Source organism: Channa argus, chromosome 3, assembly GCF_033026475.1.
Source record: "Channa argus isolate prfri chromosome 3, Channa argus male v1.0, whole genome shotgun sequence".
In the NCBI taxonomy this organism is placed as follows: Eukaryota; Metazoa; Chordata; class Actinopteri; order Anabantiformes; family Channidae; genus Channa; species Channa argus.
The window spans coordinates 23,520,380-23,537,575 of NC_090199.1; the positions used below are offsets into that span (position 1 = coordinate 23,520,380).

General features: G+C 39.5%; 1 protein-coding gene across 4 annotated transcripts; it reads right to left on the reverse strand.

Annotated features, from left to right (window-relative positions):
- Positions 1-1,004: 1,004 nt before the first annotated feature.
- LOC137124249 (ral guanine nucleotide dissociation stimulator-like 1) lies at positions 1,005-15,767 on the reverse strand. Of its 4 annotated transcripts, none has more exons than XM_067499038.1 (18): positions 15,613-15,767; positions 14,800-15,052; positions 10,297-10,586; positions 8,699-8,743; positions 8,087-8,256; positions 7,630-7,790; positions 7,227-7,541; positions 7,032-7,135; positions 6,704-6,788; positions 5,847-5,921; positions 5,235-5,321; positions 5,103-5,135; positions 4,876-4,997; positions 4,680-4,775; positions 4,244-4,379; positions 3,804-4,073; positions 3,163-3,274; positions 1,005-2,782 (listed from the first exon to the last, which is right to left on the reverse strand). In XM_067499038.1, exons 2-18 carry the CDS (start codon positions 14,986-14,988, stop codon positions 2,601-2,603), a joined length of 2,472 nt encoding a protein of 823 aa, XP_067355139.1. In that variant the 5' UTR covers positions 14,989-15,052; positions 15,613-15,767; the 3' UTR covers positions 1,005-2,600. The 4 variants fall into 4 exon arrangements, with proteins under 4 accessions (XP_067355139.1, XP_067355138.1, XP_067355140.1 ...); XM_067499037.1 differs by having other exon boundaries at positions 10,297-10,616; XM_067499039.1 differs by lacking the exons at positions 14,800-15,052; positions 15,613-15,767 and adding an exon at positions 11,962-12,416 and having other exon boundaries at positions 10,297-10,616.
- Between the last annotated feature and the right edge of the window lie 1,429 nt (positions 15,768-17,196).

Genomic DNA, 17,196 nt, shown 5'->3' on the forward strand with positions numbered 1-17,196 from the left:
GAACAATCCTCTAGCCAATGATTATTCCTGTGCAGGTGGTCAAATTATTGCTTTGCAACTACTCTTTCAAGGACTTTAGAAACCACAGGTAGATTAAATATTGGTCTATCGTTGGCTAAAACACCTGGTCAAGACAAGGTTTGTAAGTTGGGATTTGATTACAGCAACCTTGTAAGCCTTTGGTACATAGCCTATTATTATAGATTGATCAAATCTAATATGTCAAAATGGGGACCAAGAAACATGTTGGTAAGTTGGATGAAGCAATAGCTGAAGTTGGCTCAGAGATATACAGAGAAGAGGCTGATGCAAGTGAAGATCTATCTGGGATAATTGTGGGATCAGGCGAAAGAAAGTCATTGTAGCTGAGAGCTTTGTGAATACTGGACTCAACAGAGCTATGGCTCTTTGTGAGCCTGGTTACAATGCTAAGAGGAAACCCGGGTTGTTCTTATTTTCCTCTATTCATGTCATATGGAAGGCTTTTATAAATATACAGTATCATAAAACCGATTTTCCAGGGTAAACAGGATTTTTTAAATTAGGGAAACATCACTTCCTTTCCAGTTTTAGTGATTTCTGATTTAAACTGCTGGTTTGTGAAGGAATAACCCCCCTCCCTCCTATTCTCTCCCTTCTTTTTCAGAGGGGCAACAGTATTGAATATTGTACACAGTGAGGCTGCAGCCTTATCAACAAAATAATCAACTTGTTTGTGACTAAAGTTTAAGCGGTTACTCTCCATTGTATTGAGATCTCGTGGTGAAGTAAATGATGAAGGAATCATTTCCCTAAATTTGTAAACAGTATTTTTAGACAAAAACCTGCCAATGGATTTTTTTCCCTGAATGCTTTATGGTCTATTATTGTCAATTCATTATTGTCAATTTAAAAAGGGCAAGTAACATTAATGGTTTTTTGTCTTTGTTACTCTAGTCCTATATAGGAACAGTAGAGGGCAGGCTCACTTTCTCCTAATTTGTCCATGTATTCAACACAATAAATAAAGATGATAAATCTTGGCTTTATTAGTGAAATTAAAAACTAAAACAAGTGCTTAGATCACATGTGAAAAATAAAGAATCTGAATATACTAGGATAAAGACATTTAGGTTTAAATTACAATGTGCATAATGTCAACAGTTTCATGCACATTTACGGCACATGACAAGAATGGATTTAAAAGCAGGTGAACAACAAAGTCACGCTATAGACCCTTCATTTATGTATTGCAGCTGCCAGACCTTGCTTATAAACCTTTCACTTGACTTTTAACAAGTTTAGCTTTAGAACTGGACTTAGTGATGTAAAATCACATGAAACACAGACAGGGTCTCTGCCGGTTTGTGTGTTTACATCTTTAATGTAATATATCCAATATTAGTACTTGCAGAAAGCTACCCGTTTGCTTTGGGGAGGATTTCACATCACCAAGTTGATTACAGATGGCAGTTATACTTCACCTACTGAGACGCTTCTTGTTCACATACAAGAGCCATACTTGAGGTAAATCTAATTCACAGAATTGCACATGGGCAGGTGGAGCTAGTTTCCACGTGAGGCACAAGGCTTGAACCTTCATGCTGAATCAACATTCTCTGTATTACAGACCTCAGCTGGCTTGCCTCAATCAGAACCTTTAACTTACACGAAAGATACATTCGCGTCACCATTTCTGCTTTTCTTTGACAAACTTCAGTCCAGGCAAGACTACTGAATCTAAACATGTATAACGTGCACGCTATGCTCACATACAGACATCTTTATTTAATAACAGTGGCTGAAATCTGCATTCAAACTGATGCAAACTTTAGCTGAGCTTATGAGATACTAAAGGAACTTAAGGACATGTACAGTATGTCTGAGAACCACATAGCCATTAAAGACTGAATAGAGGATCCAAAATGAACTAACACAAAGAACAAACCATTTCTATCATGCCACTTTTGTTCTAAAAGCTTAATACTGAACTTTATAATAATAATTTAATAAAAATCCCATTTACTTACAATAAAATATTTAAAACCTCCACTATAACATGACTAAATACTTTTACAGAGAAATTGTCTCTCCTCTATGATTGGAATGAGTCTTCTTGTTTTTCAGTGTGGCTGGCACACGACGTTAACATTTAACCCAGATCTGTGCAGGACCATCCCACCCTTTGTCAGTCTGACTAACATTTCTTCATTTCATACAGAGTGGTAAATTGAATCAGCAGTCCTGATAAAAGTCCCACATCTGTTCAACAAGTCCCCTGTGGAGTCATGACAAAGAACTGTTTTGTCAGGTCAGCTGCTCCAGATGTTTGTAAGTAGCTGCAGTAAAAGCTGAAGTGTCTTCCACAATATAACACAAGTGTGTTTTACTAAGGACAAGCTGTCCTGCATAATTGTAGTTCCTTTATCTACATGTTTCTGTATGCAGAAACATTTCCCTCAAGCAGTCCAGAGTAATACTTGGTATTGATTCTGGTTAAGACCATTTCCTGATAGGAAATCCCCAGGTTTGTTTTTCAGTCAATGCTTTTAGGCTTCTCCACTGCAGAGCCCCCCATATCTATTGCACAACAGCAGTTCTTCGGTTATCTAGTTGTGCTCCTATCCCTCATTCAGGACAGATGATTTAGACTTGTCATGGCGGATCTTGGGTTGAGTTCCCGGGCTGGAAGTACTGCCCAGATATCCACTGTGACTCCTCCAACGCTGGCGCAGCACAAAGTCATAGTTGGCAGAGGTGCACATGGCATAAAATACATTGGCTTTGTCAGGGATCTGAAGCTCTAAGGCAAAAAAATAAATAAATAAAGGAATGAAGTGATGAAGTGTTGCAATTTATTTTCCATTAGTCTACATCTCTTTCATTTCCTTCATGTCCCACACCATGGATAGTAGTGTTTGAATTATACATTGATATAGGCAGTGCGACTGGAGGAAATGATGTTCGCTTTCTTTACGATGGATTTTTTTGATGCACTAAAGTGGCAAACACATTTCCTCCATTTAAATAAAATAGTTTCAAATATTTATATTTATATTTAATATGTTTTTGTCTATCCATTTTATTACTTTTATTAAGTTACTATCCAAAAACAGAAACATTGACAAGAGGGAGGAAGTTAGACCTGAGAAAAAAAATCTAATTGCCATAGAAGAGCTTTACCTTTGCCATTGTTGAGCATCTGCCAGAGGCTGAAGTCTTGGCAGCTGGCAGACATGTTGTGTTTTTCAAGAGCCCTCTGAATCACCTGAGGTGTGTGGTCCTGACTGGTCAGCTGGAGAAAACGTCAACGTAAGATTTCAAAATCTAGTCAAAGTCCATACCAATCTTTTACATTCACTAGGAATGGCTGATTATAGTAGATTGCTTTTATTGACAGTATAGTATTAACTAGTAATTTTCTTTGTGTATTTACCTACATTTTTCTTTCATATTTCAAGGAAAAGTTAAATATCATCAGAAAGAAACTGGGGGGAGAATACATTGTAATTGCAGTGAAAATCAATCGATAATTAAGTTAAAAACAGTCAAATGACTGAGGAGATGCAGGACTCATTCATGAATCTCTTCTAAGGTCATTTGAAAATATCACAAAGCAATTGCAAAACTTAACTGCTCAAAAGCAATTTTATGACTTAAATTCTCTAGAAAAGAACATGCATTTTTTCCACATTACAGATCAACACAGGCCACTGAGCACAGAACTTCCTATACATCTGCTTTCCAGTCAGCCAACAAGAGGGCAACTGTCCACACACACACACACACACACACACACACACACACACACACACAGTTCTTACCAGTATGCTCTTGTAGACATTTCCGTTGCTGACACACTCCACACTGACCCTGATGATACACAAGTCTGCAACCTGTTTGTTGTAGACGGGCAGCACGGCCTGAGGAGAGCAGCTGGAGGATGATGACTCAGGGCTCAGCACCAAAGAGGAAGAGCTAAGGTCTGGATGAGAGGAGCTGCAGGAGGAGCAGGAAAGACTGGGAGACGAGGAGGACGACGTGGCGCTAGGGCAGGAATCCTCTGCTACGTTGTGAAAAGAACTCGAGAGAGACTGAGGGTGAAGGCAGAGAGCGAGAAAATATTTAATAACTTATTGTAGGCAAATTTCTACCATTTTCAAACTAACTAAAGTAAATCCACATATAATAATACTTGAATGTTTTATGGTTTTAGCCATGTCCTTATTGTCCTCCGCACACAACAAACCAGCAGTGGTCATACCTTGATTTTGAGTCTGGTGGTGCAGAGCTGAGGGGCAGACAGGTCCTCAATGTCAGAGCTGCTGGAGCCAGATGATGACACACTGATCTGATCAGCGTGCGTCTTTCTGACAGAGCAGTCACTGCCTGGTCGCAACCTGTGCACAAACAGACGATTTAAGCTGAGGACCTCTATGCTGAAATTTAGCTGAAAGCCCTTTGTTATTCATCAAGTATTGAATTTTTAGGTGTAAAAATACTAATATTTCAGTGATCGGGAAAATCAAGATTATGCAATGTTGTGTTGGGTAAGACAACATCTAAAAAATGCCTAGTGTATGTATCTCACAATTATCTATTACTGTGGTTATGTTGGTTGAGTCACAATAACATTTTAAATACATTCAAAAGCACCTAGTTCTGACAGATTTTTCATAGAGGTGCTTCTCTATACTTACGAGGTGAGCTTCTTGGCAAGACGACAGTTGCTCCATGTGTTGGGAGAGCTGGGACAGGGGTCAACTGGAGGCTCCAGGTCACGAGACAGCTCATAGCTGTTGGGGGTAAAAAAAAAAAAAAAAAACACTGAGTAAGACATGATGTGAGGGGCACTGATTGGAAATTGTACTGCAGAGCTGTCTGTGTAAGTCTCACCTTTCCTGGTCTGTTAACAAGGTGTGTGCCTGTAGCCAGGAGGTTATAAGAGGATTCACTGGAAGATGGTAATGGGAACAAGAAGTCTGAAGCTGTCGAATCTGTGAAAGAATTTCAAATTCCTAAAGGAGAAAGAAATCAAAACAAAAACTCAGTATAAAACCAAGTTGAGGATGCTGGTAGTCATTAATGATGGCGTTTTTGCTCCACTGGGAGGCGACACCTACCCTTCGGCGCTTCTCGAAGTTGATTAGTCCTCCCTGTGGTAAAGGAAAAACAGCCAGTTTTATACAGTGTCATAAATCTAAAGCATCATAAAAAAAGAACCAGTTGGGTTTGTGAGTGTGATGTATACTCACTTCCACAGTGTCAGGCAATGCTGTGTCCAACATCGTGAGGACAGTCAGGTAAGTTCCCAGGTATGGCACAACGCCATTGGTAAAGTTCTGAGGACAAAAAACGAGCCATGTTTATAATTACAGTATGGCTGGAAAATTACAAAATGAACTTCCGTTGTCATATCAGGGCATTGTTAGCTTGCAATAAACATCCGGTGTCTGAGGGAGGGGCAGGGAAAACACAGAGACGGTCACTATTTAAACAGAGTGAATATTGGAGTATAAAATGTTTTACAAACTGCTTACTTAGTGTTAATAAAGTCTGACATGTATTTCCCACAGTATGCATTTCCCTAGACTAACAGTCATGTGCATTTTTGAGTGTGTAATTTCTTCCACTGAAAAAGAAGAAGGGAACTGGAATTTTTGTGGCAGCATGAGAAAAGCATTCCAGCTTCAAAATGCCCGATTGACTTTAGGGAAGTAGAACTGAGAAATTCAAGCCTTTGTCTTTCATTTATTACGAGCTGGCATAGCTGACATATTGACCGTTTTGGAGGTCGAACAGAAATCAAAGAATTCAAAGGCAAAGAAACGACAGCTCTTCCATGTGTAGAGGAGGATTAAAATTACCATCTGTCTAGACACTGAGCAGAACAGGGATGACTTGGAGGTTGGGGTGGCACTGCTGTCTGGGGAACTCCCATCCTGCAGAAAACACACAACAATGCTGTCACCTGTGATGAAACAAAATTACTCACGTACGAGAAGTTAATGTGATAGTGTCCTGTGTAGGACAAGGACAAAGTTTTACATAACTGTTCTTTTCAGGGTAAAGCACCTGTTGACAAGTGGGAGGCGACTCTGTGGTACAGGCTGTGAGACAACGACAAGTTCGAAAACAATCGCTGCCACTTACTGTATTTAAAGCCCTTTGTACTCAGATGTGCGTGCATGTGTGCATGGACAGTATTAGATACTATGGACAATATCAAATTCAATAACTGCTTTATTAACTGTTGTTATAGGTGTGTCCACTATTAACAATGGTTTTATAGAAATTGGGCTGCTGATATCAGCAGTATCACTAAATACACAGCAGTAACTCTAAGAAAAAGGGACACAGTGACAGGTGAGGAAAAAAAATCGACACAAGATAAGGCCACTAAGAGGACAACTAATTCACTATTAAAGACGAAATGTAGACACTATAATAAAAGGTGTGAAAAGTCCTCCAATCACTATCAAAGGACAGGAAGTAGATTATATAATACGAAGCAATTAAATCCAATTCAATCATGAAAACCTCCCTCAGCTCCCTTCTGGGAAAAGGTGCTTCACCCCAAATAACAACTACAACCATCTTTCTTTCAGACGGAGAAATTATCAGTCCACATTGTCGCACCTGTGTTGTGTGTGTGTGTGTGTGTGTGTGTGTGTGTGTGTGTGTGTGTGTGTGTGTGTGTGTGTGTGTGTGTGTGTGTGTGTACCTCCACCAGGATCTCTCTGCTGGTTAGCACACAGTTCTCATCAGGGAAAGTCTCACATAAGGTGTCAAATATGGCCATGCTTTCCCTAAAAACAAACAAGTTTGACGTTACATTACAGCTTTGTAGCATCTTTATTCACCTTGACCAAAGACAAACAGATATGTAATTTGAGAATTCAAACAGGCTGTTAAGTAATGCATTTTCTTTGTCAATTACCAAAACTCAGCCAATTTCACCTTTTACATATCCTGTTGAGTGGAACTTTTTGTTCACAACAACTCAGGACAGTTACATATACGTCAAGTAAAAACAACCTTGTCGTGTTTACCTGCTGACAGCTGCCCAGGTCTTCTTGAGGCGATACACAGCATTGGACTGTAGGGCTGAAAGGATAGCCCTCAAAGAGGAGAAATTCTTCAGCTCTCTGCACTCCTACAGTTACACAAACACCTTTTTGTTATGTTGTGCTGAGAAACGTTTCACACAGCTGTGTGGGCTAGTAACAATATTTTTTGACCCCGACCTGTGCAATAGCAATCCATCTCTCGATGATCCGTGCTCTGTGGGAGGGAGTGGTGTCCAAACAGTGAGGTGAGCTCGGGGCAACGGCGGAGGGGTACAGGAAGGCAGAGGAGGAGCTGGATGGTGAGACAGGAGAGGATGTGGAAGGGCTGAGTGACGACGGACAGAGAAGTGAAGTGATGACACGATTAGTGATGGCGTTGAACTGTGAAATAGTGGCACGGATGGTTGGGGCCAGGTTTCGGTTTTCCTTCTTGTCACGCTGGGACCAGACACAGCCCAAGCAGTGGAAGGGCAACACTCTAACAAACAGTTCCTGAGGGAGACACAACAGCGTGGACTGTGAAGCGATTCAATTGCTCACATTAACATATATATTTGAGAGACTTATGAATAAAACCTACAGCATCCAGTCTGGTCAGCTGCTCTGCCACATCTCTCACAGGGAAATCCATAAAGCTGCATTTATCCTCATCCTTAGAGGATATCTCCCCTCTATCCGCGTGATCTCTGTCATCCTGCTGCGGTGAGTCACAGCTGTTGTCTAATGGAGACTGACTGCAATCTGGCAAACACACTGAATTGTTATTGAGGAAAGAAAGGCCACTCACACTAAACAGAAAATATAGACAATAATGTCTTTGTCAGATCATGTAACAATAAAAGAGCAACTAACAATTTTTACAATTCTACAGTTTCTACAAATTCAGTATTGGGTCATTTAAAAAACAAAAACAAAAAAAAAGCTAAATAATATTTTTTCTCTTCTCACTATTTCAATATTCATGTGTAGCATATTGTTTTTGCACTCATTGACAAATAAACTAGAGAACAAACTATATATCTCATGTTCCCTTGTACCTTGATCCTGGAGCCTCTTGAGGAGGCTCTCAGCATTCTTGGCCAGGCGTCTGTAGCAAAGACGATGCTGCAAGTGGACACACAACAGCCTGAGGGCCTGAATCTGCGAAGGCTCACGAAAGTCTTCATTGTATTCCTCTAGCCACAGACGGATCACCGATGGTAAGGGGCTAATAGGGTGAGAAAGACTCCTTGTTACTGAATTGGTCTGTCTTTCTAATAATGAGTGCAAATTGGGGCTGATGAGATTTATTTGTTATGCGGCAAAGTCTCAAAATGTGGGAAACCAGTATAAAATGTGTTTTTGCTCAGTTAAGAGTGCCATGCATGCATCCATCCATCTCCATAAGTAGTACCCATAAGGAACCCACACAGAGGAAGCAAACTTCACAAAGAAAGGTTGGAGCTGGAAGCAGAAGATTCGAACCAGAACCTTTAAGTGTGAGGTGGCACTGCTAACCACTCCATCACTGTGCTGCCTTAGAAGCAAAAAGTAAATAAACAATGTAAACACACACACACACACACACACACACACACACACACACACACACACACACACACACACACACACACACACACACACACACACACAGGTGTGACTGCACTCACCTGCAAGGGCAAACGGTGTTATTCAGGTTGGCAACTGAGTCATCTCTGTGAAAAAGGTCAACACAAACAAGTGTCAGCTGAATTGTAATGATACCACCACATAAAAGCACAACATGGTGCACACGCGAGGGAAGAAAATATCCTGCAGATAAAACAGATCAGTTGTTTCAACCTTTGCAAGTGTTCATCCTGAGGAAATGTCCTACATCACTAAACATCCCTGCAGAGATACTGTGGCCTTGTTACAGAGTGTGGAAAGAAAAAAAAAGTATACTGTATACACTACATGATATAATATTACTGTAGCTATGAACTTTACATTTTACACAAAGGTCACCCAAAGTCAAACATCCCTAACTTTTAGTGAGTAGTGTATTAGTATAACTGACATATAATACCAGGAAGTCACACACATCCAAAAATGTATATAATGGCATCTCTGCTGCATCACAGTTTTACATACCTCATGTTTAAAACCAGGTTGTTTGCACAATTAAAAGTCACAATTATGAAGCAACCCAATGAATGGGAGAAATGGAATTTATTCTTTACAAACATGATTCAGTCGTTGCAGGTGGTTCATAGGCAACAGCAACAAAATGCAACATCCTTTACAACATCCTGTTAGAAAACACACTTCCCAGGTTGTCCCGAGGCTCAACTCATATAAAGCTCAAAGGAAACTGGTTGTCACCATATGGGGTGCTGTCACTGGGTGTCAGCGGGGTACACCCTGGATAAACTGTCCCAGCTTATGTAAGGGCTAAAATGCATGTTTCCAGTTTCACTAAGGCATTCCTGAAGGTAATTTCTCCCCCTAGGGCACTGTAAGTTCTCTGAGCTTCAGCCAAGTGGAGAGGCACTGGGTGTGGAGGGTATAGTCATGACCACTTGTCAGTGGCACAAAGCTACTGACTGCTTTGTTTAGCTCATTACGATAAGACTCTCCCTGTCATAGAAACTTGGCTTATATCAAAACAGGTTCGCTGTATGAAAACCTGGGGTGTGTTATTTAGTATTGCTGCATCTTTTGTCAGATATTCGCAACTGGCATGGTGTTACACCTTTTTATACATGTGCTCCACTTACAATTGTATGCTGGGATGACCTTTTTTTAAAAAGTAAGACAAACGAGTATAACAAACCAATGTCGCCAACTTAAAATTAAACATTAAAGCTCTCAAATCTGTACATGGTTTCAGGTATAAAGTGGCACCAGGTCCAATAAGGAAATTTCAACACACTTTTCACAAATTATTTTCCATTTTTCCATTTTAAACTATTACAAAACAGAAAGAAAAAAGAAAACAGCCATTTTTACACTTTCACAGGTGCTGCTGTTTGCAGTTCTTATGGCAAACTAAACTAAATGCAGCTGGCTGTAAGAAAGGATGCACATAAGGAGTATAAGGGTTTTATCTATCTAGTCTATGTTCCTTTCAAAATGCAAAGTTCATCAGAATGAGACTTTCGTGCTAGATTGTGTAGATCTCTGTCATACAGCAACAAATATCTCATGTTTAGAGCAGCTGACTGAGCCCTCATGGTGGTTTTTGTTAACATGTGTTTTCATTAAACAAGAACATGCTGTTTCTTACCTCTGAAACAGCAGCTCGATGAGGGTGCTGGTGGTTGTGAAGGCCCTGTAAGTGGAGAGAAAGATTGGGGGGAAGTCCGGCTCCCGGTGCTCCGAGTCCAGTAGGTGGGTGATGAGTCGCTCCAGGGTGCCGGCCTTCAGCCTGCGCACCTTTACTGTGTGGTACTGGACGAAGCTGAAGCCAGAGGGCAGCTCTGGCGGTTCTGAGCTGGCTATGACAGGCTCCCTGCGGAGGGTGACGCCAAAAACCGCCCCGTCCTCCTCCTCCTCTCCCCACTCCTGCACTGGGTCCTGCAGGAACAGATGCAAGGTCATCAAGATCTAGCAACCAAGAACATGTTATGGCTTTTTATTCTGCTACTTTTTTTTAATTTTGTTGATAAAAACAGCCTAAAAACTTTGACTGTGGCACAAGTGGCATATAATGGAAAAACAATAATTCACTGAACTTTATAGTGGAAACTTTTTGAGAAGCTGCACTACCATTACATTAATTTGAATTTGTGCAAAAACACACGAGGTACAAATGGGATCCTGAAATAGCCTGAGAATGTTTCAAAACTTCCCTCAACACAATAACTGAAATAAAAGTTTCTTTAATAGTCCTGCATAGTTCCTATGACACTGCCGGTTTAGCTGAAGTACTGCGACAGCCTCATACTACCCCACGATGAATGCAATAAGCCTTCAACCCAAGTCCTTCCACTGGAAAGATAAAATCTCAAACATTAACCTTGTTTTTGAGATTCTACTTGTGACCCAGCCTTAACCTCTGAGGCAGACACCCGGTGCCACGGACAGACGATTAAGCAAAGAGATACTTCCTGACTTCTGTTTTTATATTTACAGACAGGGAGATAATTTATTGAACAGTGACACTGTTTGCCATGGGTAAATTCGCACTGGTTTACGAAAGCAACAGCACATAACATGATGTTACAACAAAGCAGAGAAAACATTAAGAGTGAGCAGAGATCAGACCTTTGTTTGGCACTAGACTATTTTATCAAAAGGAAAAAGCCAAAAAAACGACTGGAATGGTACATCACTGTACTATTTTAACAATACGCCCTTAAATGAAACCAATTTCATCTCTGCATATTCAGGTGTTAAGATTTTTACTTACAAGGATTCAAATACAAGTTAATGTTGAAGAAGTATTAAAAGTTAAAACTTCACCAGAATTAATCATTTTGTTATAGCTGACAAGCAAATCTTAAGAGGCCCCATTTGCCTGTAAATACTCTTCAGTGACATTATACACATGACTGACTGGATTGTATAAGGTTGTGAGACCTTCAGGTGGTGTTTTCTAAATGTAACATCTGTCCGCAGACATGCTGTATGAGACCCCGTTGTTGTTTAGCGGCACATGCGTGATAGCAGAAGCCGAACACACTTGAATCACCAAAACCTGATACAACATGACAGAAACTCAGACAAAAAACAGTGTGCTGTCTCCAATGAGACACGGGTGGATCCTCACAGCCTGCAGTGAATGGAATCATTATATGTCGTTATGGCCGAAAACATACAATCACATTCACATGTAGATGACAACAAATCAAATCTAATAAAAAATATTTAATTTCTTAAACTTTTTCTGCTCACGAGTAAGTAGACAGTAGCACTAGTATTAGTACGAGTGGCCAGTAATTGAACGTACCATTGAGAAATGCCATTTTCCCATGTCCGTCTTGCTCTTTGCGTGAATTAATCCCAAATCTTCAGTATATAAAATCCTGCAGCGGCCAGGACCGAGGCGCAGGAACAAATCAGTAATTTTGTTCCGTTATTCCACAGTTTCCCTCAGTCGGAAATATAGCCGCTATTTTCCATAGCAAATAAATCAAGACTTAATAAAAATTGTGTCCAGACAGTGAACGCAGCTGGTTGTGAAAGTGAGACGAGGACTAAGTATGAACAAGATCTGACTGGGCGGGGCTTATCGGACAGGTGTGGGCGGACTCTATGACACTGACCTAAAAGAGGAGGGCAAAACATTTTAATTATGAGGCTATGATAATAAGGCAACTAATAAAATAATGTCACCAGGCTACCTGAACGCTCCATTTTGAATAATGCTCCAGTTAAATGACAACAAGTGTGCTTGTTAATACCTATATGACAATTATTTTATTTTATCTTATTAGTATATGACAACAAGCTACTTTAGTTGGTAAATTATAGGTCTTAGTGTAATGTTTGCATTACACTACAAAGTGCAGGTAAATGTAGTGGTGTGATTCATGAAATTACGACCCCTCTCTCTTTGAAATTTAAGAAAGTAACAGTAAAGTATTCATTTTAATTATTTCATTTTACACAGTGTAATGCTCAAAATGATCTCAAGGTGCTTCAAAACGTCAAAATGCATTTTACTGTCTTCCAATATCATTTGGAAACTTAAATTGTATCTATTATATTTAACAAGGTTAAGGGACACATATTGTATTGTATGTAGTATTCATTAGTAATTCAGTGATACTATGGTTTGTGATATTTTGTGATTAAGTATGCATCCTACACTGTGGTGTCTGCTGGCCAGGGAGAGCCAGTATTCCCAGTTAAAGATGCAGGCTGTTTCTTGGTTTTATGTATATCCTGCCTATGTTGGAGCCCTGCAGCAGTAAAATAAAAAGTACTTAGAACAACAATAAGGTTTGTAAGATGTAACTTTTCATGCAAAGCAGCGAATTACATTATGAATTATGATCTGATGCTTGATTCTCTACCACACCTTATACTAGTTAGTTTGCTATAGATAATGGTTTATTAAGGGTCACAGTAGATATATTCAATCTAAGAATTCCTCCTTAGGAAGAGGAAATTAAGTGGAAGACATTAGGTGCAAAATAGACCAACATCATTGTGCAAGAATCCAGTCAGGACAGTTTTTTCTCCACAGCCTCCAGCACAGTTTGCTTCCTGAATAAAGAAGTATGTGTATTAACAACCTAAAAAACACAAACTCAAACTGTCATAAAACATTGATGAGCAGAGCAGGTGTCTTAAAACAAGCCCCTCATGTCTCTTTAAGTTCAAAGAGAACAATCGTCTTTTTGTTTCTCTAATGAGCTTCCATCCCTATTCTGACATGAAAATGTCCCATTATTCTTCTAAGTTTGCCCGTACCCTCCCCATCCCCAGTCTCTCTACAGAGGCTGAACCAAAGGGCAGATAAACAAACAGTGTAAAACAGTGCCAGGGGAGCTCTCAATTAGTGCAGATTAGACACATGAATGGGTGATGAGGTGGCAGGCAGGATACAAGAGGAAACATGCCAGCAACATGACAAGTTTTATCCTAAAAGATGTACGTGGAAATAAATCATATAATGGGAAATACAAGACTACATTCACAAAAATATGTTACTATTTATTTACTAATGAGTCCACTGTAGTAATTGATGAAGTTCTATGTGACAAAAATTATCAATTGAATGGGCAGAAAAAAGCTGTATAGCGGAAGTTCCTGCAGGAAAAACCTGAAATGAGTAATGACAACTATTTAATCACAGAATCAGCATGTGTATTACACCAGTAGTCAAGCCCTAATAATTTACTGCTTAATCACATGCAAGAAGACACTAAATGTAAAAGATAAGTAAATAAAGGTATGTGCTATTGCACACAATTATAATAGTTAAAATGACAACTTAAGCAAAAGAATGTAACTTTTTAAAACTATATTTTAACTAAAATTACGCTTTAACTTATCTTAATGTGGAGAGGTGCTGTCGATACACGAAGAGATTTACTGGGACTAGCAAAGGCATAGAGATCTTTACTTCTGATTTGAGTGATGAGAAAATTTCTACTATTTCTGCTTGATAACTACATTTTGGAGCATTCTTATGTATTATTATTTCAAAATGACAACTGGGCATAGTATGGTATGGTGTGGCAGAAAGGGGTGGAATAGAGTAATAAGTGCTAGCTTAAGTGGCAATATTTAGCTTTAACATAGGTGTTTAAGAGTCTTCTGTAATTAAGAAATTTACATTTTTTGAGTGTTGGGTTATTTTTTTTCAAATCAAAATTTCCCACTATTTTACAAGTGAATTGATCAATTGAGAAAATACTGTGTAGATTAATCAGTACTGAAAGGAATTGTTAGCCATGACCTCAGCAGTAAAATTCCATCCATGTATGTGATGACGTCAAGAACATTGACAGCTAGACGTAAGTACTTTAACGTCAAACAAATTCCTTGAAGAACAGACGTATGAATTATGTTCTCTTAAAAACAACGTGGTGGTAACCTTAGGGCTATGGAGCAGCTCTGCAAACACATCATCACAGCATGGCATTTTGACAACCTTGGTAAAATATTATCATGAAGGTGTAAACTGCAGCAAAATCAAGGCAAAATAAGATGATAAGAATGAAGCAGCATACAAAGCAGCTGTTGGAGTAAACTGCAGCATCCCTCATTTGGACAGGAACAGAAGAGACGGGTCTCTACGATGTTAGAAACGCAGCGCAGTTGTGTTGTAACTCACCTCTAACTGTGAATCAGTGTCCAGCAGATGGAAGCTCCTCAACCACACGCCAGGCTCCGTGTCCATGTGGACATGCACGTAGTGGCTCGGCCTGAGCCATAGTAGCTTTCTCATCCTGCCCACTCTGTTGCAGAGGCCACGGGACTCCCTTCCATCACTGCCTCCACACACAGGAAGAGTAGTCCTCATCTCTCGCTCAGTGTCACACTGGCCCACACACCTCGTCAGATCTCTCCCACACCTGCTGCCTCATCTGTGGCAGGGAGGAAAGCGTGAATACAAATAGCCACAGTATCATTTTCTTTATATTTTTCCAACCATCAAAAAGCTCTAAGCAATAGCAACATATACTACCAAACCTCCTGTTTCCAGCCACTTGGTGGCTCTTTGATTTAAGTGTAAAATTATAATTTAAATAACAACGATGAGTAAGAAATAGGCTAATGTTTTTCCATAACTCAATTGATTATGAGCCACATTAAACAGGCTAGATAAAACCATCCCCCGCCCCCCCCCTTTTTTTTTAACACATGAATTGCCAAATCTAACTCAAGACTTTACATAAAGATATAAATGCCAGTATCAATTACAATACATGCACCATAAATCAGTGAACTGCACTGAGACAAAAATCGATGTTCAATTTAACCACAAAATGTGAAATTCATGTATTGACATATACGAAACAAAATCATAACTACGGAGAGAACCAACGTTTCCTTCAAATCTACCCCAAGAAAAATCTGTATATTTAAACATTAAAAATATTATTGGCGTATATTCAGGAGGGAATAGAAAAAATAGTCACTTAACTGTAATCCTGCTGCTGTAGAATCTGTGCCTTCTGAATCCTGATGAAGCCCATGTTAAGAGCTGGCATATTCATGCAAAGACAGTGTGAACTAGGAAGAAGAGACTCTGGCTTTTAATACCTAAGACTGATTGTTCTTTGTGTTTGTGGGTGGGTGATGTACAGCCTGCTTGTTTGTGTGCGCATGTGTTGGAATGTCCTCCTCCTTGTTTGGCACTGTGATATATAATTATGTGCCAGTTCAATTGCATTTCACATTCTCTCATTCCAGGTCGCTACCTCCTCATTAGAATAAACTACAAACACTTTAACTTTTCCAGTAGATACTCTGAAAAATATACGAGTTTCTAAAGAAACTAGACAGAAAAGCCGGGTCATCAATTTTCATTAATTGCTGTGTAAACTGTGCTGACTTGATTTAAATCCCCTGGCTGTTTATGTCAGCTTGGCTGATCAGCTGCATCTTACCTGGGAGGGTTACAGTACTTTTCAGACGCGGGGAACAAACCAAAACATGACAATTTCACGCTTTAAAACACACATGTTAAAGTAAAGTCATGTTTGTGGGAGGTGTTGAGGAAACGCATTCACGATGTTGGCAGCAGTTCAAACTCTGAACACGGAAGCGCAGCTCCGTATCTTCTTAATGATTGGTCAGGAAAACACCAATAAACTGTTTGCGTATTACATCAGCTCTGCATCTTCTTAATGATTGGTCAGGAAAACACCAATAAAATGTTTGCGTATTACATCAATTCCGTATCTGCTTAATAATTGGTCAGGAAAACACCAATAAAATGTTTACGTATTACATCAATTCCGCATCTGCTTAATAATTGGTCAGGAAAACACCAATAAAATGTTTGCGCATTACATCACACTATACGCATGGGTAGAACGGCAATTTATCAATACTACGTATTGTGCTATAAATTCTATATATTTAGCAGTTTCCTTTTGACGTTAAAATAATGCATAGCTCAAAGTTCCGCTGTAAGAAGAACTGTTGTAAAAATGTACCCCCCTCCCCACTATTTAGAATGAGTGATTGTAAAACAGAGGCAGTGATCTGTGATACAGACTTCATCTAAAAGGGTCGTATTTCAAAGTGGTTGGGAAACATTAGTCTAAGTAAATAAGTAAATGAGCAGTCCAGATGACTCAAATCTAAACATGGGCTATTATGGTCCTTGGTAAATGATAAATGTCCGCTTATATTTACAATGTTGCTTTTCATTCACCCATTCACGGACATTTATAAATGATGGCGGTAGTTGCCATAAACAGTGTAACCATGCCAGTTTTTTATACTGTAGTCCAAAACCTTTGACCCTGACCAGAAAGAACCAACTGTCAAGAATAACATAAAAAAATTACAAAAAATTAATTTACTATAATTAAGGGCACAGCCATAACTTCTATTTTACTAGTTCCAATTCATGTGCTCCGAGAGTCTTTTGCTTGCAAACCAAAGTTGTATAGTAACATGTTGTTAGTCATTCAATCACTGTTGCTGTGGCAACCCTGTGTTAGTTGTCAGACAATTAATGAGAGGGAAACCTGCTCTGACGTTCAGGTATGAGGAT

What these genes read in the sequence shown, in the direction of transcription:
- LOC137124249 (XM_067499037.1), bottom strand. Translation starts at nt 14,988, where the DNA reads ATGAGGACTACTCTTCCTGTGTGTGGAGGCAGTGATGGAAGGGAGTCC. An exon ending in CATTGCCTGACACTGTGGAA is followed by an intron (nt 5,136 to 5,234) that starts GTGAGTATACAT and finishes CCTTTACCACAG; the next exon opens with GGAGGACTAATCAACTTCGA. An exon ending in CTTGCCAAGAAGCTCACCTC is followed by an intron (nt 4,380 to 4,679) that starts GTAAGTATAGAG and finishes GTTTGTGCACAG; the next exon opens with GTTGCGACCAGGCAGTGACT.